This window comes from Sitophilus oryzae, unplaced genomic scaffold (genome assembly GCF_002938485.1).
Source record: "Sitophilus oryzae breed Bouriz unplaced genomic scaffold, Soryzae_2.0 scaffold_1350_pilon_pilon, whole genome shotgun sequence".
Lineage (NCBI taxonomy): Eukaryota > Metazoa > Arthropoda > Insecta > Coleoptera > Curculionidae > Sitophilus > Sitophilus oryzae.
Genome location: NW_022146005.1, coordinates 1,474,761 through 1,498,439, shown reverse-complemented (window position 1 = coordinate 1,498,439; position 23,679 = coordinate 1,474,761). Strand labels below are relative to the sequence as shown.

Below are 23,679 nucleotides of genomic sequence, written 5' to 3'. Positions count from 1 at the left end.
TATAATATTTCCAATCAAAATTAATACATTCCTTCAATTTGAGACTTACAATTACTATAGCAAGTATATTTTATAAAATATTTTTCTATTTAATATATCCACAACATATCATTCAAAGATATTTAAACTATATCATTACATTCCAATTTGAGGTTTTAATAGTTAATTAATTTAAGACACTCCATTAAATAGTTATAGATATTATTAATTGGATTAACTACTAGGGATCAAGGGTCCAAGCAAAAGTTGCTAAAACTTTGGGAATGTAAGGGTTAAAAATATAGATAAATTATTATTTCACGCAAATGTTTATTTAAATAGATAATATCCTACACTGTATGATAAAAGTTTATAATGAATTACATAAATGGAAGAATGGTCCAAGCTAACATTTTTTCTCAAATTTATGCTAATACCTAATAAATAGTGAGGATATTGTTGAAACATTCCTATGTTGATAATTATATTTCTTTTAATGTAATATATATTTCTCTGATTGTATAATTTGCTATGTATTGAGTTGGAATTTCTAAGCAAAGAATGTTGTATATTTTGTGATGATTTTATTTATAGGATTAAAAATATTTAAATTTATATATTGTTAACCCATATACAATTATTAAACTATTTTTGTAAAATGTTGCCAGCTATATTTTATGATTTTCAATAAAAATAATTTTATTAATAGAGACTTTATTTATATCCCACAAGATACACATTTTTTTTAATTATTAAGAGTACACTAATAGATAAACAAATCTATAAAGTACCTATTGATTGAACCTATAAACAAATCTTGAAATTAATTATGTTCGAAAGGATACCTCCCTTGCTACACATAAATAATTTTCTTGTGATAAAAACCGTTTCAAAACATATTCTTAAAATATTTCCGGGATTTAAAATCCGTGCACCAATTTTTTACAATCACATGACCGGCAATAGAACTGAATAGACCAATCCGTTTTGCGAAAAATTTGACATTGCCAAAATGACGCCAAACGCCAACAAAATTTTGACATTTCTGTTTGGTTAGGCACGATTGAAAGTCGAGAAAACGATATAAAAATTATAATTTCAGCCGGTTTTCATCTACAAAGAATTGTCTTAATGATACATCACTAACAGAAAAAAAAAAATTAATATGGAACCACAACAGTTAGAAAATATGTTTATAACGCGCACGTGGACAAGGAAGGTCCCTTTCTAAAAGTGTGGGGGCAAACGGACAAAAACAATGCACTTTATATAGAACGTTTTCTTATTGGTGCCTCGCAGCAATTTGAGCAAGGCATCGGCAAAATACCGTTCGAAAATTTACAGGTCAACACTTTGGTATGTGCGAAATATAAAGACAACAAGTATTACAGGTAATTTAATTTATCCATGCTATTTGCCTTAGAAGCTTAATATTTTATATTTATTAAAGTATTCGGGATTTATGGCAATAATAATCATTAATGTTTGTCTAATTATTATTGTATTTTAGAGCCAGAATAGTTAGTATTGACTACTTAAATGATTGCTTCGTTGAAGTCAGCTTCGTAGATTTTGGTAACAAGGATATAGTTCCCAGTGACAACATCAGAAGTCTGCAGAACTTTCCCACATCTTTTATTTCTATTCCACCACAAGCAACAGGTTTTATTTTTGGAGAAGCACACTGTCCAGGTATAATTTATATACTAGATTATTATGACTAATATAATTTAAATTGTTCAAGGTTTGATTGCGGCTTAATTTAATGTACTGATGAACATAAAAATTAAATAATCAGCCAAGCAGAACAGTTTTGTTTATAACCAAAAAATTAGCTTTAAAAATAATTTGAGATTTGACAGAATTTAGTTTTATAGAAAATAATTATTACATGTAAAACATTAATTCATTTCAGGTGGTGGCGAATGGAAAGACCATTTATTGAGGTAATTTCAAAAGATCTTAGTTATAAGAGAGATGTGCAGTGCCAGTTGATCACTCAAGCTACCCAATATTATTTAGTTAAACTCTTTATTGGAAATTCTGACATAGGTATAAACAATAGAAATTTATTTTTAATAATATATTTCTAGTCTTATGGCTGTTTTGCAGGTTCCCTTTTGATAAGTAGAGGTCTGTTACAGCCAATTCCTTTGCATGCTCAGCAGGCTGTATTGTTAAGCATGAGTTTGCAACAGACTACTGCTACAATATCGACTCCAGCTCCAACAGAAATAAACAGTTATAAAGGTAAGTTTTAAGATTATAATTCTACTTTCCATTCTAAAACATAGACAGTACCATAGATAATGAATATTTATTATTATTAAACAATATAATCTAATATTTAACAAGCTTCAACTTTTCGAACCGAAGAAGGAATATGCAGTATATGTATCCTTTGTCAATGAAGGCCCTACATTGTTTTCTGTACAGTTACAACAGTCCGAGGATAATTTGGCGAAATTAATGAAAGAAATTAACATGATAAATTTGAGGATGTTAGAAGATCTGCCACTTCCTGGAACCATTTGTTTAGCCAGATGCATGGAAGATGGAAATGTTTGTCGAGCTGTGGTTACCAATGAAGTTGATAACCTATTTAAAGTAAACATTTTATCATATTTATTTGTAATATCTACATTTGCATAATTTTTTTAGGTGTTTTATGTAGATTTTGGTAACTATGAAACACTACCTTTGGAAGCACTATATCAAATACCTTTTAAGTATGTCCTCCCAAAAGTAATGGCTATACGACTCAGTTTAAACGGAGTTGAAAAATCAACTGTCACGATGGAGATGCTATTAGCCTTTAAAAATTTGTTTGATAACAGATTGCTCCATATGATGGTTCTTCCTTCCACAAAGAAAACAACCATACCCAAGTGTGACTTATGGGATCCGCAGACTAAAACCAGTGCTTTGGATGTCATTAATCGGTAAAATGGTAGTATGAGTATTTTAATTTTGAATTGAATCTTTCTTTTTAGAGCTGCACTGCATGCCTACCCTGAGCCACTTTTGTTGAATAGGGGATTTACACAGTTAGTGAAAGTTAGTTATGTATTTAGTTGTAACAGATTCTATGTTCAGCTAGTTGCCAAGGTAAGATTTTCAATTTTATATTGTAAAAGTTTTATAATCAAGTGTATTGAGAACAAAACATGTTCAATGCTATGTATTCTAATATTCAACATTTGTCTTTTTTTTATACAGAATTAAAAAATATATAATTTTCTAACGACTTACATATAAGTACAGGGTGCCCATTTAGTTGAAATCATACAGTATCTCCGTTATTAGTAGTTATTAGCTATTGTGAAAGGTATTGAGAAGGTAAAAACTAATTCTTGTAGAACTTTTCTTGTCTCACTGTTAACTGACTATAACTTTTTTATTTTTTGTAGATAGAGCATTCATTAAAAAGCAGTTAATAGGGTTATTAGTCAAGTTTTAGATATCAAAAATGTCTTGCATTGTAAAATATCACAGATATTGGTTTAAACACTGGTATAAATTATACAGGGTGGTCGAACTGTATTCGGAAACTTAAGGCGATATATTCTGCAGATAAAAATAAATCCAAAAGTTTGTATAAATGTATGTCCTAAAATGCTTGGTGCGGAGATACAGGGTGTTGAAGTTTCATTTTTTATTTCGATTTTTTCAAATAATTTCTGAAGTAACGTCAATATTTGGATGAAAATTGGTGTCTGGGAGTTTTGACATGATAAATTTAATTTTGATGTCCACATGACTCCTACTTGTGAGCGCCACTACATATTTTTTAACTGGTTTGAAGAGTTATAACTTGTCCGTACCTGTATAAAACTGTTAAGTAAAAAAATATATATACATTTATAACGTTTTTTACGTAAAAAAGTCTCTTGGAAAAAATCGCTAGAGTAATGGTTCTCGAGATATTTGGAATCGAAATTATCAATACCTGTCATCATTGACATAAATTAACATGTTGACTAAATAGTTATTAGACTGAAATCATAAATTTGACATGTTTTTTGTGCCAAAAGTTCAAACTGTGTATTAGAAATAAAAAGCATATACCTAATACACTTTGAGTACAAGTGTCCCAATTATAAAAAAATAGACTGTATACCAATAACTGACATTTCTTACACATGACATTTTTATATTATCTTGTAAAACTTTAGTTAATTTTTGAAGGAAATTCCTATTGAGTCTTCTATACTAAATTTAGGAACAAGAATTGGCTAAAGTGATGGAAGATTTACAACTATCCTGTCAAAATAATGATAACATAGATTTGAAAGATGTAAAGCTAGGTCTGCCTTGTTGTGCATTGTTCCAAGCAGACCAGCTCTGGTATCGAAGTGAAATTGTCGATATTGTCGACAGGGAAAACGTGAAAGTACGGTATATTGATTATGGAAACGAAGAAATAGTACCAGTGATTCTGCTTAAGATGGTTGAAGGTGAATTGGTAAGTAGCTCCTTTTTATTTATTTTGATTATTGTAACTGGAATTATGGTAAATTCAAAAAGTTAAATTATTGTTTTACAGTATGCTAATAAAAAATGTTAATAAAATTAATAGATGATTGTTTATGATCGAAAAAAAAAAATGGCGTCAAAGACTGCTGGGAATAACAATCGATAATAGATAGATGGATAGTTTATTGATGCTATGATACAACAGTACTTGTACAAGTCAAACATAATATAATAATCAACTACATCTAAGTAGACTTAAATATACAGGGTGTCCCAGGTTGAGCATGCGTTAGAAATTTCTAGAGAACCACAATATCTAGTTCGGACATTTTTTGCACATCATTGTTTCACAACGAGATCTAGCTATCTTATAATACTAAAAAGTATTTTCAACCATGGCGGCACTTCCCTTACCGGAAGTTGACAGCAACTTTCTTATTTTAAATGGGTGTCCCCATTTTTATTACATAATTAAATTTTCTGTAACATTCTATGAATATTGATATTAAACGCTCTATACCTATCCTTTTGAGAAAAATATTTAAAATTTTTGGACTGTAGGTTTTCCGGAATGTTAGGTATAGAGCGTTTAATATCAAAATTCATAAAATTTACAGAAAATTTAGTATCAATAAAAAAATGAGACATCCATCTAAAATAAGAAAGTTGCCGACTTTCAGTATTTCCGGAAGTGCTACCATATTAAAAATATTACAATGATAGACATTTTTGTTATGGAAGAATGATATTGCATCTCCGATCGACTGTGTACGCCTCTAGAAGCTTCTAATGCACGTTCAACCTGGAACACCAATAAACTAAGTAGACTTAAATATATCCGAAGTAATCCAAAGTAAAATGATAATTATTTTGAAAAGTCAATATCTAGACGTCATTTACTAAAATTGACATAAAACTTGTCAAAATCAACAATAACAATAGAAATATTAAAAAGATAGAATGTTTCCAGACATACAAATCTATTTCTAAAAATTTTTCTTAAGGCCAACCGGCAATAGCTCCGATAAAAAGAAAGAGTGCGGGCTAAGTAAATAACGTCTAGGGCTTGACGTCGCCGAAATCATCAGCGATTGTCATTCAATAATGCTGACGCCGTTTTTTTTTCGATCGTAATATATTTAGTATCAAAATTAAAAGAAAATGTAAAATTTAAAAATTTTGTATGAAAACCCTAGGTTTCAGGATTTCTTTCCTTTATAATCAATTTTTTTAGCTAACTGTGCTTAGACCACAAGCAATCGAGTGCTGTCTTACCGGCTATCAAAACATGGGCGCCGACGAAACTAGAGACAACCTATTGGAAGAACTAATCTTGGAGCAGTCGTTCACGATGAGAGTGAGCGAAATGTTGGGCAAGAAGGCACTGGTGGAGCTCATCAATCCGGCGAACTATAACGTGGCCTCTCTGCTCTTGGAAAAAATCGCTTGGTAAAGTCAAGTGAGCCCCATTTTGTTACAGGCGGGCAACAAATTCGAACATAGAAAAGGCGATGCGGGAGATAATTTTAGAGAGCAGAGAAGACCGGCTAGGTAAGATTTTTCAGCATATGAAATCTTGTTTTTTTTTTGCATTGTTTTATAATTTATTATTCATTTTATATGAGAAGAAATTATTAAAATTGAGAAGCTATTAAATTATCTTAAAATTACCTAAAGAATCACCTGAAATTTGGGTGCATGCTTAAATAGCACTTTGTATTTTAGTATTCTCATATAGGATGTATCTCAAAGTGGCTCACGCCTATAATTTTTTATTTTTTTTCAGATAAAAACGAGATTTGGTATGATAGTATATGACATAAATTAAGTTGATTGACGTATTCAATTGTTTTTGGTCACTTCCTGTTTCAAAATTACTACAACTTTTGATTTTAAATGACACCCTTGGTATTTTTACTTTGTTCGCTAGAACAGCACACTCTCAATAGAATGACAGTATCATATGAGCTTTGCTTTTGACATTTTCGCATATGGTTTATTTGAAATAGTAACATACAGATCATAACCGCAATTTGACTCAAAATCCCAAGTATGCGATACCAAATTAATTTAAAAAATGCTTTTCAAATATGTAATGAGCCACTCTTGTTCTATCTGAAAACTTGAGATATGTACGATTTGGGTATCTTTTAGCCGGCCAGAACAAGACACGAAAAACATTAAACAATCAAATCTATTTTCAAGGGCTCTTGGTTAAAAATTAGTGTTTTAACACATGTTGCATTCTAGATTGAAAAAAAGCTAACCTAATTAAAATGCCAAAAGCTGACATATGATATTTCATTCTATTCAAGTGTCATTTTCTGCTCGAATAAAGTGAAAATATACCGGGGGTGTCATTTAAAAATAAAAAGTATTAGTCATTTCCGGTCGTGAAATAGGAAGTGACCAAAAAGAATTAAATACGTCAATCAATCCTAATTTATGTCATATACTGACATACCAAATCTCGTTTTATTAAGTGAAAAATAAAAAAAAATAAAAAAATTATAGGAGTGAGCCACTTTTGAGACGCACCCGGTATACCCTTGTTAGTGCTTAATTGTCAATAATATAATAAAAACAATTTACTAGCCATTTGAAATTTATGATAGCATTAAATTAAATAAATCTAAAAACAATAGACAATGGTTCTGGAATACAGTTGGTTTGTGAAAAACTTCTGAACACCACTATGAAAAAGTTATTACAGTTTTAACGTTCTATTATTTATATTAGAGAGGATAAAGATTGGAAGAACAGAAACGACCGATCCGAGAGTAGAAATTCTGATAAATCAACTGAAAGACCTTGGAGATCTGAGAATAATTTTCGGTAAGCAGTTACATAAACGTCATATAATTTAATTTAAACCTATAGGCCTTTGAGGCCTTTCTGTACATTGAAAAATAACTTCTTTATTATTTCTGATTGAGAAAGTTAAACCCATTTATTCCTTTTTGTTTCCTAGCCTACTATAGTCTGTCTAATAAGTCAGGAAAGATTTTGACAGACGACTATTTACCTCCGAATTAAAATCTCATATACAAACATGGATCCTGTTGTTGGACAGACTATGGTAGAATTTTTAGTTAAACTTTATAAGGCCTAGGTGGCATCCTAACTTTATTTGTTCTGTTAATATCTTCCGTTAAGGAGAAGATAGAATGTTTGCGCTGACTTTTTTCGAAACTTAATGCTTTATATAACAAGGCAAAGAGAAATGTAGCCTGCCATTCAATATTTTTTGCAAACGCGTAATAACTGTTGATGTCAAACATCGTCATCTAGTTACCGCTGCAAAATCTATTAAAAAAAAGTTTATACTGTTGATTATTAAGGAAGAAAAGATCTTTTAAAAGAGCCCCGGTGTCTTTAATTCCATTAACCCAAACCAGAGTCATTCTTATTGAATAAAGAAGGATCGTCCCACTACTTTGTTTTATATGATAGAGCAAAATACGCTATACCAAAAACATTTTCACGCGAATATTTTTGAAAATAATCCGTTTTCTGATTGGCCGTAAGAAAACACCCTAACGGACATTTTTCAAACTTGAAAATAATTTCCAGCGACTTACTATCTTGGCGTAGAATGGTAGAATTGTTTACCAAAGTCATACTATAAATAGTTGAGATTCAACTGGCGTCCATTTTCTTCAGATACAGACATTAATAAGGCCAGTTTTTTAATATCATTTTCTTCTTTAATAAACAAATTCCTACTAGTTGTCTTTTCACTTCATCTTTTATTCTATTCTTCATGCAAGTCAATCATTATTAAATTGGAGACTGGCGAAGATGTAAGTGATGTGTTAGCAATAGTCTACTTTACTAATGATATGTCTTTTAATTCATCATTGTAGACAGACTGAATCAAATGAAGATTCTCCCGAGCAAGGATCTTGGAGACAAAACAAAGGTTTTAGGTGAGTTAAAAGTAACTTATAATTACTTTCAACGCCATATTGTTTTTCAAGTATTTCCTGAATTGGTCCATAAGTTTTCAGCTATTAATATTAAAACTATGTTTGTGTTTTTCTCTTCGTTCACATTAGACAAGGAAGCGCGAACTTTTTTTCAATAATGATGGTGATCAGTATACAGGGTGGTCCGAACTCTATTCCGGAAACTTCACAGCATATTCTGCAGATAAAAATAAGTAAAAAGTTCGTATAAATGTATGTCCTAAAATGCTTAGTTTTGGAGATACAGGGTGTAGAATTTTCATTTTTATTTCGATTTTTCCAAATAATTTCTGAAGTAACGTCAATATTAGGATGAAAATTGGTGTCCGGGGTTTTTTAACATGAGAAATGTGATTTTTGATATCAATACGACTCCTACTTGTAGGGGCGCCACCTACATATTTTTTAACAAGTTTGAAAAGCAATAACTTTTTGTCCGTACCTGTATAAAACTACTGAGTAAAAAAATTAACATTTACGACGTTTTTTACGTAAAAAGGTATCTTGGTTAAAATCGCTACGAGCAATGGTTCTCGAGATATTTTGAATCTAAATTACCAATTCTTGTCATAATTGACATTTTTCAGGAATAACGAACGAAACGACCGAGGAGGAAATCGACCTGATTTTCAGAGGAAAACGAACATTAACGATAGGTTTAGTAAAAGCCGAAACGATAATAGCAAAAACAACAATTGGAACAATAAAGAGTCTCGGACAGATGATTGGGAGAGCCCACATCAGGACAATGGGGATAATGCGGTCTCCACCGATCCCTGGGACGCTCCAGCTCCAACATCCAACAACTTTGAAGAGAGGAGGCCTAGAGAGAACAAATTCGGTCAAAATAAACGAAGGTATGTTTAAAAATATTATCAGGTTAGAAAATTTTAGATGTTATGACATAAATTATCATTATAACTTATACGGCATAGATAAAGCGAATAAATTTAGATTGGAATGCTCGGCTTCCCGCCAAAACGTTTAATTGTTTTGGGTCAAATACATTGTACGGGATCTGGCGCTGCTATAGCGGTTGCTAAGAACAACCGCAAACAAGAACAGAAAGAATTATCTCTTGTCAAGTCAGAATCTTCAAAAATTATAAAACTCTTTCAAAATTTAAACCGCCCGCATTGAAAAAATACCGAGAAGTGTTTAAAGCGTCCATTTTAAAAGTAAGTATTGCTATCTTGTAAGTTTAATTTAAATTTTATTTACTCAAACCCCTGATAATTGTGAAAAAGTGGCATTAAAAAAACTTTAGCTGTGTGAACTGTGAACTGCAAAAACCATCCTAAAAAATGTCTATATCTATGTGGCGGATTCATCTTTCCAAAAAAATCCTTTATGGGTATTTCGCCACTGCACTGCAAGAAAATCTACAAAACAAAATAGTTATTTTTTGTAAACTTTGTATTTTTTTGCTTCCGACGACGGAAAGAGATAAACTTTCCGAAACGTTAAGAATTTTTTTCTTTGTTAGGCAAATTTGGTATAACTGTAAACATAACTTCTGACAAGCAGTGTCCGTTTAGGTTTAACGCAGAAGTGTTTACAAAAAATAACTATTTTATTTTGTAGATTTTCTTGCAGTGCAGTGGCGAAATACCCATAAAGGATTTTTCTTGGAGAAAAACCATCCTGGCATAACGTTGGCTTCCAATGTTCCATAGGTATTTTATACATGTCCTTAAGTAAAATAAAGTTTCTTATGTACAATACACTGTGTTTTATTTATAAAATTAAAAGAAAATAATACTGAATTTGAATAAATAATATATTTGGCGACATAATTCCGGAAAAAGCCAAACTGCTCCGAAATTATTAAAAAATGTTGGGTCGTGATCGTGACCTTTGCAAGAATAGCACCAAATAGTATTTACACTTTCCAATCTAAACTTGTTTCATTTATCTATGTTATACTATTACAGTTATACCATGCTGGCAACTGTTACTTTTGGGTCGGCATTTACATGTGTGGAAGTAAATCGCATAGGGATCTTATTAAGTCGGAGTGAGAGAAATGCGACCGACGCGCGCGACTGTGCTGTTGCGGCGTTGCCGATACGCCTTTCCCTATCAAGTAAAATAAAATCACGATCGCAAACCGCTTATTTCTAAAAGACTTTTTTTTCAAAAGATAACTAGATAAAATCATCTGACATGTTTCTGAGCATCTAAAATGGAATTATAAGCATATCGTTAGGGTGTCATTTTTTTATAACGAGAAAACGTCAGTAATCGCGATAATTAAAAAACTCAACTTTTTAACACATAACAGGCCATAACTCAAGAACCACTTTAGATATTGAAACTTTTTTTTATTTTCAAGATCGGATATTTTACAATATGTTTACATAATAAAAATTCGATAAGGTTGTTTTTTCCATTCAAAAATTGTAAACAATCCATCCATTTACTTTTAGAGCATAGCAATTTTCTGCAATCGTGTAATTTTTTTATTGATTAAGATTTTCACATACTGTCTACAAAAAAAATACAGCAGAAATATTAACAAAGTTCTTGAAAAAAACTACAATCTATTATTTCTAATAGATTTCGAGATATCGATTTTTGAATTCAGAGTTCTAATAGCGCGACCACTATCGAACACCCACTCAATTCCACTTAAAGTGTTTCTAGCTTGCACTTAAAAAAATTCAAGCTATAGGGAAAATTACAACGACCAACCAAATCAAGTATCACGAGACGTAATTAAATCGTGAAGCTGAACGCATGACGTACACTTTTCCCTAGAACTTTAAGTACTGACAGAGGTATTGATTGGGTCGACCTGTCAACTGCGACAAATCTGCTATATCCCCTTCCACGTCTCTTAGCGATGTGCACAGTTTCTCGGTTTATTTCATATCTTTGGCAACGTGTTTACTGTCCTCTCTTTGTTCAGTACATTATAAACGCATTGTACTCTTCTTACATACGGAAATCTCGACCCAAGACTAACCTTTGCCAGCCCTTAGTATATCATCTATAAATGACATTTACTTGATTCCAGATTTGACCAAGATAGAGGCGACCGTGGCGATAGAGGAGACAGAGGTGAACGTGGTGATAGAGGTGATAGAAGCAATAATTGGAACTCCAACAGAGACGGGTTTAAAAGAGATGGCGGCTTCAAAAAGGATTTCAGAAAGTAAGTTTTTATTTTATTTATTTTATATCTATTACAAAAATATATTTACTCCAATTTTAATAAGTATATTCTGTTTAAATATTTTTCTAGGTTTCAGTCAAACAAATTTAAAAGGTAAACTATATCTTTGTTAGATGTGTTTCTTGCCACACTTGTTCTGAATGTCGAATGCTTACTAGTAAACATGGTGTCAGGGCATAATCTTAACGTTCACGATGTTTTTCTGTTGAACTGATTGCATCTTTGTTTTTATTTGTGCTTTTGTAGTAAAAGTTAAAGTATAAATTACGGTGTAAGAAGTAAAAGACAGAAGTATAAAAACTTTTAATCCTTAAAAAAAAATAAAGATAAATTTCTATACTGACAGTTATAAAATAAAAATTTTATGTTATACATCTTTTAAAAGTTTTTTTAATATTTCAAATGATTAAGAATTAATATTTTTTAATGCTTTGTTCAATTACCTACTTAGGAAATGTCAGTATACTATGTTATATACTAAAAAAATAATATCAGTTACGTCTACCAATATCTCCTAAAATACTAAGGCCACATCGTAAATTCGAATCGACTGTTTTCATTGTTTTTGTAAGCAGATTTTTTTTGGTTTATTTTAAAACAATCGGAATAATTCTTTAATATACTTGCATTATAAGAGAAATTGAAAGTGTATTTACAATAGTTTTATCCTAAAATAAACGTTGCTATCGGATTTTATTTTTCTAATAAATATTCCTTAAAATCAGTACATAACCTTCTTTTCGTCTTTATTGTGTGTATATAATTGTAATCATAAGTAATTTAATGTGATTTTTAACAGAAATATAATGTATTTATAACTGCTTATGTAGTTTTGTAGTGCCTCAGATATACTGTATTTATAAATGAACACAATTTATTCATTTAACCAAGAATGTTTATTTTTGCATTTCTTAGGTCCATTTTCTAAAAAAAAATAGTTAAACAAGATTCAAAGGTAAGTAAAACTTTGGTTTCTATTTTTACATTAAAGCGTGGAAGAGAGATCTTATTACCCACAATCTTATTATTATTGTATTATAGTACGAGTATAAATAAATAAAACATCTTTTTGTTTGTCTCTTTAAAGATAGTATTATTACCTTTAGGTGATTATATCAGCACAGTTGTTTATACCCTGTAGGTGAGAGAGCCTTGAGTCTGTATTTACACGTCGATACGACATTATACTTGCTCTTCACTTTTTGTTCAGTACATCTTATCATACATACAGTATTTGGGTGTCAATTTTCATGAAAATCGACACCCAAAAACCTATCTTGCCGACCGTGTATAACTTCCATCCAGGCTTATTGATTAAAAAAATTATGCTCATCCAAGTTTTTTATTATTTTCGTATAATTATATCAACCATTCCATGGGAGTAATTTTATTTTTATACTCAGGAGTCATGGCATCACGCATAAGACGATAGCTTAGTATTTTAGGAGTTATTGTATTATATCGTTTGTATTTTTTGTATTTAGCTGCACTCTGTGTAGTCATATATGATATTATTTTATTTCTAGAACTATATTGTACAAATTGTATTTGCCACATCTAGAACATAATCGGTTTTGTGTTAGAATGTTTGGTAGATTTTTAGATAAACGTTTTTCAACTTATTTTTTAGTAATTATAAATAGACGCATTTGTTTGATTGAATTATTTTGGTTTTACTTAGCTCTTTAATTTTGAAATCGGCGGGAAATGAACTTAGGCAAGATAAAATATCTTTATTCTGACTTAAGTGACAAATTTTTACATTTTTTTTTCAGAAAAAATAAGATGAAGAGAATGTTACTTAAATAAATTAACTCAGCAAGCTTCTTAATAATTAATTCTTCTTCTTTCTGCTAACTTAAATTAATGTTAATCACCCTGATCATTATAACTAATTTAACACTATTAATATTTTCTTTTATATGCTATTCATATCTTACCTTTGAATGAATATTGTTAAAAAATCTTTTTGTGACGAAATAGGAACTAAATAAAAAATTCTCCTATATTACCATAATTTCACAAATACAAAAAAATGTTTGTTACGTATATTGCTAATGTTCGCACATTTCATTTACATTTGGGCTTGGTATGGTTTTTCTAGGGATGGAAGTGAAATGAGTTCTAGCGGTTCTGAGAAAAGCTTCAAGAAAGGCCTAAGAACGAGTTCAAGAAACGACCATGGAGGTGGTAAATTTTACAACAGGTCTGAAAAGAATATTGACATATTTTCAACTAAGAATGCTTTATTGTTTTCATGTTATAGATCTAACAATTCTTTCGCCAACACCACAATGGGCGATGATACGTGGAGCGTGAGTGACGTTAGCACACCTATAGACGCGGCTCCATCAACAGCTACGTTTCAGAAAATAAACATGGTCGGTTCAGAGGCAGGAGTGATGATTACTTGGTTCCACAATCCCAGTCACTTTTATTGTCAACTGCAAACATCAGAGGTAAGATATTGTCTTTACATGCCTTTAACTGTGTCGTAAGGTAGGTTCATATACAGGCGAATTGCCAATTTCGCAAAATAAATCCGTCTTTAATTTACGTACTTCATATAACAACGAAATTCGCAACGAATTCTAGGGATATTTGTGTTGTTAAACACAAAATGGTCACCTGATTAACGAATTTTATTTATAGGTTTATTTTTATAAGTATATTTTTGTGCAATTGATGAAGCTCCTTATTTTTGGCGTAGAAGACAAACTATTGCTGTATATTTATTAATAGAAAAACAACAAAAGTAAAATACATAGAACAATGGAACATGAGAAATATTTTAAAAGTGAAAACGCAAGGAGCATATCACAAATGTATGCAATAAATGAGATTGAAGACGTGGCTGCAATAACCAGGCAGCTCCATTTTAACAAATTCTGCTATTTTGACGCTAGTGAGAAACAGCCGATAAATATTAGATTTTCTTGGTTGGTAATAAATTAATTGCCAACCAAATAAGCAAAATCAGAACAGTCCCACGTTGGGCGCCATAAATATGTAACGCTGTACAACAATAAAATGAAATTGAATAAACTAATTTTTTAGTTGTATCAATATTTGAAATTTTTTATAGAGTGAATTCAAGACACTAATGGAGGAAATCCAGCAAGCTTACAAAAATCGTAAGCCCGAGGCTTGTCCAGTTGGTGCTCCAATTGTAGGTCTATTTCCCGAAGATAACGTTTTGTACCGAGCCCAAGTTTTAGAAGTCTTTGGTGCGGAATATAAGGTATTCTATGTCGATTTTGGAAACGTATCAACTATAACGAAAGTATGGCCTATAGGTAAGTCATTCAACAACTCTTTAAAATATAGTTTTATTTACAAGCTTTATATTTTAGAGAAAAAGTTCATGAATTTACCCGCTCAAGCAATATGTTGCGGTCTTAACGGCATTGCCCCTGCCGGCGAAAACTGGCCAGATTGTACAGTGTTTGGTGACTATTTCAAGAAAGAGAGTTATACCGCTAGATTTTTAAAAACTGATGATATCAGGTAAGTGGTGTCCATACACTGTCTTTCTAAAAATATTAAATCTAAATAATTGTTATTTTCACTGCATTCTTTTAGCAGCATTTTGTAAGTAAATGATTATTATTATTAATATTTTTAGTTCAAAGTTGTAACTACCTTTTGTATTTTTACTGCTACTGTATAATTTGTCCAACAAGATGGTACATGCCAGTGAGAGTCATGTCTGTCATTTTATTTCAGAGATCAATTGTATTCTTTTTTGGATGTTATCTGTCATCTATATATCAAAGAGATTTACATAGACAAAGAAATAGATACAAGAAGATTTTCCTATAATTACTACCTTGAATTTAAGATACGACAGTATATCAACAACAAGTTCTATCAACTTCTATTTATTAACCTAAATAGTAACTAAATAATTATAATAATAATAATAGCTCCCGTATATAGCGTTTAACGCCTTGGGAGTAACAAGGTACAGCTTAACATACTAGAGCCGTTCGGTATACAAGGACGGTAATGTGGCTAGCACTACGCTTCAACGGCCTATTATTACCTCAGGATTGTGAATCCCAAGTACTCATTTAAGGCTGACTCGACCTAGGTACTCAAACTATTTTTATTTTAATAAAAATAGTCGGCTGATGAAATGCCGGGTGTGGGAATTGAACCCACTACCTTCAGATTGGTAGACGAGAGCCTGTACCTCTACGCCACCGGGCACCTTGCTAAATAATTAAATTTTTAGAAATTTTTAATTTTAATGGCATTGAAGGATTATTAACTCTATAATTTTAAATTATTTTCATAAGTTGGACTGTTTTAAGAGACCAGGCAGTGATGGTACACTTGAAATAATAAAATTTAAATATAACATTTGCCTTTTAAAAAGCAAATATAAAATTATTTACTTAGGACTTACATTGAACTATGGGATGGCGACCAAGAAATCACCAATTTGCTACTAAAAAACAATCTAGTAGTTTCATCCGAACCACAAGCAGAAGTCGACGTTGCCCTTCTACTTAACCAGCAATTGAGGGTCATGTTAAAGAGTGTGAACAATTTGAGTGACATTATTGTAGCACTCGAGTGTGGTTTAGCCCTCAATTGCAAAGCTCACAACCTTGATGAAGCCACTGAGACTTTCGAAAGTGTATTGAAGGACTGTATAGAGACCATATTGATCATATATGTTGATAATATTTTGGAGAACAACGTGTAAGTAATAAAATATCATTTTTATTATTATTCATTCGTTTTTTCAATTTCTTCTTTTATTTCGCCTAGTTTGGATGTTACTTTCTATGATAACACCGGAAATAAATTGGTTATTCTAAACCCTGACGATGGGGCTTTAGACATGGTTGAACCTTTGTGTCCTCTACTTATTCTGAGGTAATTCATATAATGAACATATTAGACAGTTTGACCAAATATATATATTTTTTAGTACCCATATTTACGGATATGTGTCACATGCAGACGAAACCTCAGTTTACATACAACCCAACATCTATGCTGATCAAATTTCAGTTCTCTTAGAAAGCTTATTCAACGCCTATGACAGTTCTACTCAACAATCTAGCATTATTCCTGAAGAAGGTTTGAAAGTTAAAAAGCCATAGACTTAAAATAAAATATAGACTACACTATTTACATCTAAACGCGGTCAAACAATCATTTTTGTACACATGTTTACTTCTGGGTACACTCGACCGCAGCCGACCGAATCTTCCTCGTCCAGCCTATGTTTTGTCACGTCTTTAATATTAATATATTTTTTTTTCTTATAAAGTAGGTTTTAATATTCCATGATGTATTAAATAGTCCTTATACTACTAAATTATAAGTCGAATACTATATAAAAACGATAAATCCTTTACAATATGGCAACACCGATGAGAGGCGAGGTCGCCTATTCGTTCTTCTATTATCTCGTAGTACGCGTCGCACGTGTGTAGTAAAGCATTGTTGCCACTACTTCCCTCTGGCTGTATTATCGCATTTTCTTAGTTTGTAGTCCTTAAATGTTTATTATATTTTCTGTTCAAGAACTATAAAATATGATTCGCCAGTGCCAAATTTGCAAGAAATTTGACTTAAAATCCATTTAAGTCTCGAAACGACTTTCGATCGGTAGGCAACTCTAAATTTACCAATTGGGAGTCAATGGCGTTGTAGAAAGGCTTTTCTAAGGCGTTTTTTTCTAAACTTTTATTTAAAAAACGTCTCCTAAATCTTAATAAAATATAAAAAAGTTTAAATACAATATATTTTTAATTGAATTATAGCTTCATTTAAATAAAAAAATTACCCGGCTATGATACGGAGAGTTCAGGTGTACCGAGAAACAAAAGAAGTGTTTCATTTCTCGTCAGAGTCGTCAGGGAACGACCGTTACGACGGAGACAACCTATCTATCGCTCGTGTCGCACTCGTTAGAACCTAAAACAATAACAAGACTTGTGTGACCGCATTTTCCAGCTATTTATGAATGAGATGCTCAGTCTATATTTTATTTTAAGTCTATGTAAAAAGCACAATTCATTATGTTTTTACGTGTTTATGTTTTAGGTTTAATATACGCCGTACATAGCTCTGACGGTAATTGGTATAGAGCCAGAGTTCTCAGTTTTGATGATGAAAAAGCAACCGTTATTTATTTGGATTATGGAAACACCGAGGACGTGACCTTTGACAATTTGAGAGAATTAAATAGCGAATTTAATGTTCCCAGCATAATGTGTATTCAGGTAAATCAAAATATGATATTTTTGTTTGATTATTTTATAAAGTTTGATATAATTTTAAGATTAAGGTTACATCTGGACAGCCATCAGACTTCCTAGAAAAGGATGTCATGGCTGAGATTTATTATGGCGAAGAAGGCTGGGAAGGTACAGTTGAGGCTAGCTTGACCAATGAGGCAGAGCAACCAGTTGAAGCAGTTGAAGAAAATACACTAGTTCACGAACAAGAAAATAATGAAGCTTTTGTAGCTGAAAACACTACTGAACCCAAAGATGCGGGTATAATAGATTTATATTTAGTAACTTAGAGTATAAATATATTCTTTCAGCTGAAGATACAAATGTCAATCAACCTGGTACTCCTGTCCTGATAAGCCATATTGATAGTCCAACAGACTTCTACGTGCAGTTCACGCAAACAGTTGATACATTGAACGAATTGCAGCAAAATTTACAAGATACTATTGATGAAATGCCTGTATTGGAAAATGTATCGGTTGGTATCTTATGTGCTGCGCCATTCAGTCTTGACCATCAGTGGTATAGGTAAATTAATAAACATATTTTTGGATTATAGAACTATAGTCTTGGTGTATTCATATACTCATATATATATATAACTAAAATATACTCAAGTGTTTTTCATTTAATTAAAAATAAAAAATAAAAAGTATTTTTTTTCTGATGTCGTGGCGGATGCGCCAGACTTCAACTAGTACTTAAATATTATGACAAAGCCACGATTTTCAAATTATTTCAATGCCATCGACATAAACGATAACGGAACTGCGTGAAATACTTAATACCCGACACTTCTAATTTCTGACGTTGGAACGCCGCGGTCGGATTTTTTAAAATGAACTGAAATGCAACCAAGCCTATAGAACTATACACAACTTTTCAAGTCCCTATTTATTTATAAATATCACTATTATTGCGACTAAAGATATTTTATTACAGGGCAGAAGTGTTGGATGCTGATGACGATATAACCACAGTTCGTTTCGTCGATTACGGAAATACCGATGTTATTAACAATAAAACCACCCAGCTGAAAACTTTGCCGCCCAATCTGTTGTCTCTAGCAGTCTACGCTACCCGTTGCAGCCTGAAACTGAAATCCGTCGACGAAGAATGGAGTCAAACTGCGTTGGAACTATTCGAATCTCTGACCAGCCAGGAGAATATTATGGCCGAGTTCCTCATTCAAGATGAAAAGACACATATTGTAGAATTGTACGCCAATGGGCAAAACGTTAAAGATGCTTTACTTGCTCAAAACTTTGCTGTATGTAAACTTGACACAAAACACAATATGTGTGTTTTAATTTTAAAATTATTATAGGTGCCTTGTGAAATTGTTACCGAGAGCAAAACAACCTGCTTTGTGAGTCACTTAAATTCTCCATCCGAATTTTGGGTACAGTTGGAGAACTGTGTTGATGAACTGGAATGGATAGCTGAGCAGGTATAGTAAACCTTTAAATCTCTTTTTAAATTTTCTATGTTTTAAGTTATTTTAGGAGAGTTTTTTAGTAGAGTGTAGTACCATACTATTGAAAAAAAACGGCGTCAAAGACGGCTGGGGAGTGACAATCGATGATAATTTTGGCGAGGTCAAGCACTAGACGTCATTTGCTTCGTCCGTACTTACTTATTTTGTAATGGCGCTTATATACTGCCAGTTGGTGTTAAGAATTATTTTTAAATGATGTAGTTATAAAAAATAATTTATGGTAAATAGATTTGCGTGTCTAAAAACGTTCTATCCTTTTATAATGTTTCTATAATTAGTGTTTCTAATCTACTACTTTGACGCCCAGATTTTTTTTGTATTATGGTATTGGTTAATTAGAAAAAATTAGCAATAAATTAATAGAAAGTCTAGATGTATTCAAAAAGTTAGTGTACTAGATAATTTTGAGATCAAAAGATTTTGTTTTTAATTTATTTCTTTTTGGTCAGCTCTCTGGTGCCGAGAATTTCCCAGAACTTGAAGATTTAGCACCAGGTACCCTATGTGCTGCACTGTTCCCTGATGATGAGATGTGGTACAGAGCTAGAATTTTATCAAACACAATTGCAGGTACTTTTAAAATTAATTTATAGAGCTTCTTCAATTTAAAATTATTTTGTGGAAATGCAATATCAATTTTAATGTGTTATTTCCTTAAATGTATTAAGTTTTTAAACCCAAATATACCCTGAATTACGTTGCCGTAATAAAAATAATACCAGCTTATACAGGGTGATTATAGCGCATCATTAATAAGCAACTTATTACTTTTGAGGGGGCTTTTAAATGTGTAGAAAATTTAATATAAAATTGGATATATTAATAATTCACAAAATGTTGTTTTAATCAGGCATAGAATTACTATTTATCGACTATGGAAATTCATGTGTAAGCAGCAGTCTTAGACAATTACCTGAGGACTTGCTTGTTACTTCACCTCTTGGCCAAAAATGCTGTCTTCAAAGGCCAGAAGGTATACCATACTGGACAAAAGAAGCACAAGACAAATTTTCCGAAATTTCTGCAGAAGGTATTAACCGGTTTTAAAATAATAATATTTTAACCTAATCTGATATTTATTAGGGCAAACTATATTTGAGATGAAGAAAATTACCAGCGGCGAAACAGCTACGATAGAATTAATACTCAATGGCGAAAATATTGTTCAAAAAATTTTACCCGTTACTCAAGACGGACATGTAAAAACTTCAAGTCTTTGGATGATTTCCAGTTAGAAAAGAACGGAGAGCTTCTCACAGATAGTTTTAGTTTGGAACCTATGCCCGGTATGACTTGGAATGAGGAGTCTAATCAGAAATTCACCGAGCTTTATCCAGAAGGTGATATTTTAACTGTGTTTAATTACAAAAATATCTCTTTTTTCATTTTTTAGACACTAAATTTCAAATTGAAGTGATAAGTGAGGATCAGGTGCGTTTGTATTATGACCAATCTGATATTAGACCTCAACTGGGAGGATCAAAAACTAACTTAAACTCGTCCAACATTTCTCAAGAAAACAAGACTGAAGAATTAGAAATTAGTGAAGATCAAGTAATTGATTATGAAGCAGGTAAAATGTTTCTATCATGTTTAGAAATTTAAAAATAACTTTTTGAAATATTTCAGCTAATGAAAATGAAAATATATCGACCGACCATTCCAATGAAGTTGAACAAAGTTTAAAATCAAGTGATGTGGCTGAAGATCAAGCTGACAGTGAAAATAAAGACAAAACCTGTGATAACCAACATACCTCCAGTGACAGTGATGTGACTTTAAAAAATGATACTGAAGAAGACAACTTACAAAGCATTGAGACAAAAGAACCACCTACCGCAGAGTCTCAGCATGATTCTGGACTTCATTCTGATCCAGACAGTTGCAAAGACAATATTGAAGAAGATATTCAGCTCTCTAAGGAAGGCACTGAAAGTACATCTACGGAACAAATTCAACACACAGAAACTAAAGAATTACCAGAACAGACTGAAAAAATAAAATCAACAGAAATTCCTGAAGTTGCAAAACCACCAGAAGATCCTGATGTTCCAAAACCTCACAAGGCAGAACCTCTTGAAAAAACAGAATCTACAGTAAATCTTGAAAATACACAACCAGCAGAAAATACCGAAATTGCAAAACCAGTAGAACCTGAGGCAGAACCTCTTGAAAAGACAGAATCTGCAGTAAATCTTGAAAATACACAACCAGCAGGAAATCCTGATATTGCAAAACCAGTAGAACCTGAGGCAGAACCTCTTGAAAAGACAGAATCTGCAGTAAATCTTGAAAATACACAACCAGCAGGACATCCTGAAATTGCAAAACCAGTAGAACCTGAGGCAGAACCTCTTGAAAGGACAGAATCTGCAGTAAATCTTGAAAATACACAACCAGCAAGAAATCCTGAAATTGCAAAACCAGTAGAACCTGAGGCAGAACCTCTTAAAAAGACAGAATCTGCAGTAAATCTTGAAAATACACAACCAGCAGGAAATCCTGAAATTGCAAAACCAGTAGAACCTGAGGCAGAACCTCTTGAAAATAAACAATCTACTGAACAGTCTCAAAAGATTCCAGACTCTACTGAACCCCTTAAAAAATCAGAATCCATAGAAAGTCTGGAAAAAACTGAAGTTATAGAACCCTGTAAAAGTCGACCACCTAGTGCGGATAGTGGAAAAATTAAGCACGATGATAAAATTGTTCCAGGTGTTGTGTCAAGGCCTCAAACTCCTATATTGGACGACACAAATAGTAGCATAGAAGTGGAAGGACAGAAGTAAATCTTCAATATCATAGCCATTACTACTGTATAATTATTATTGTTTTAAGTTTTAATTACTATGTAGTTTGTTACACATTTGCAAATCATTGAAACTAATGTTTGTATTAAATCTTGTTAACGAACGATGTTTTTGTTTTAATTAAGGAAATAACTTTTAAAGAGTATTTTGTTTGAAAACATCCCTTATTTTATGTTAATGTTGCAAGTTAGATTTATTTTCTTTTTTAAAAATTACAAGAGCTTGTTACTTTGAGAAATATTATGTTATTCTTAATAAAAGTTAGCTTATAAAACTGTAACTTTTATTTTGCCTTCATTTTTACATTAATATAAAAAAAATCTTAAAATACTTTTATTTTCTAAAATCCTATTTACAAATAAATTAATTGCTTATCAGTCCTAGATAATCATCCATAAGTGTTCCAATAGCAAACTGAAAATTTAAATTACTGAATTATGATATTAAGCAATTATTTAACACTTACAATTCCACTGGCATCCACTCTAGTACCAACAATTTTTAATCGTATTTCACCCTCAGCATGAATAACTACATCTTCATCTTTAGTTTTGTAGCATTGTGGATTAACATTAGGACAAAACTCCATTTCTGAAGGTATAGACTATAAAAGAATATATTTATACTAAAGAAATACTGTTTACCTAGTACTTACATGGTGTGAAATAAAACAAGACAAAGGCCCAATTTCAGCAAACATACCAACCTGCAAAATGGAACCAGATTATAATATAACATGAGGGTTGTAAAAAGCATATTACAAATGAATGGAAAAGTGCATAATATGCTTTTATAACACAAATTTAGCCTCAAATCATAGCTTACTTTGTTGACTTGTCTTACAACTGCATCTAATACTTCTCCCTTAAATGGTCGGAAAACGATTGCCTTATATTTTACTGGATAGACAACAAATCCTTGACCTGGTAAAATTAGTCCTGCTCCAATACTATCAATCGTGGTAACTGCTATGACAAATCCATATCTATAATTATAATTAATATACTACTGAATTAAAACATTGTTTTTACATACTTTCCCGTACAAGTTCCTTCAACTTCCGTGTAAAGTTTAGTTTTAACTTTTTCGAGCAACTGGGGCCCGAAATACTGTGGATGAAGGAGAATCTCATGTTCCAAAGATATCTAAAAAATTTGTTAAAATTGTAATGCATTTAATTTCTTCAAATCTTTATACTGCTTACGTGGTAAAACATTACTGTTTGTTAAAAAGGACTTTAGTTTATTATTATTTAGGCAAAAAACCCAAAAACAAATACATAAATAAAGAATATACTCCGATTTACATAAACAAATTTAATTAGGTTATTCCAAAAATCTTCATCTTTTTTTTCGTACCACAGAATAAAAATTTGAAGTATCATATATAATTAACAAAGGATAGATTTTTATCACTCACCCGGATAGCTCTGGTAGCTGTGGTCTTAAACCAAATTGTTGCTAGTATCATATGCTATTTTAACGAGTATCGGATATCCCCCATCTATGGT

The 23,679-nt window shown here is 31.7% G+C and overlaps 2 protein-coding genes and 1 long non-coding RNA gene across 3 annotated transcripts; 2 read left to right on the top strand and 1 right to left on the bottom strand.

Annotated features, from left to right (window-relative positions):
* The first annotated feature begins 991 nt into the window (after nucleotides 1–991).
* LOC115875181 (maternal protein tudor-like) lies at nucleotides 992–20,936 on the top strand. The gene is given in 30 exon segments (XM_030890585.1): nucleotides 992–1,031; nucleotides 1,160–1,370; nucleotides 1,490–1,671; nucleotides 1,895–1,925; nucleotides 2,073–2,091; nucleotides 2,335–2,586; nucleotides 2,641–2,921; nucleotides 2,973–3,087; nucleotides 4,202–4,444; nucleotides 5,690–6,006; nucleotides 7,195–7,290; nucleotides 8,322–8,384; nucleotides 9,011–9,280; nucleotides 11,443–11,580; nucleotides 13,706–13,807; nucleotides 13,868–14,060; nucleotides 14,687–14,897; nucleotides 14,955–15,108; nucleotides 16,006–16,311; nucleotides 16,381–16,488; nucleotides 16,544–16,695; nucleotides 17,668–17,846; nucleotides 17,906–18,122; nucleotides 18,173–18,389; nucleotides 18,804–19,131; nucleotides 19,189–19,311; nucleotides 19,809–19,929; nucleotides 20,210–20,389; nucleotides 20,443–20,699; nucleotides 20,753–20,936. Coding segments are annotated over 29 exon segments (5,001 nt in total). The 3' UTR covers nucleotides 20,595–20,699; nucleotides 20,753–20,936.
* LOC115875174 lies at nucleotides 5,980–8,272 on the top strand. The gene is made up of 3 exons (XR_004048980.1): nucleotides 5,980–6,006; nucleotides 7,195–7,290; nucleotides 8,226–8,272. It is a non-coding gene; the product is annotated as an uncharacterized LOC115875174 (long non-coding RNA).
* A 1,438-nt stretch (nucleotides 20,937–22,374) lies between the features above and the next one.
* LOC115875173 (DNA-directed RNA polymerase II subunit RPB7) lies at nucleotides 22,375–23,508 on the bottom strand. Its single transcript, XM_030890579.1, has 6 exons — nucleotides 23,374–23,508; nucleotides 23,205–23,314; nucleotides 22,995–23,154; nucleotides 22,825–22,875; nucleotides 22,636–22,773; nucleotides 22,375–22,583 (listed from the first exon to the last, which is right to left on the bottom strand). The coding sequence occupies exons 1-6, from the start codon at nucleotides 23,383–23,385 to the stop codon at nucleotides 22,533–22,535; spliced, it is 522 nt and encodes a 173-aa protein (XP_030746439.1). The 5' UTR covers nucleotides 23,386–23,508; the 3' UTR covers nucleotides 22,375–22,532.
* Nucleotides 23,509–23,679: the final 171 nt, after the last annotated feature.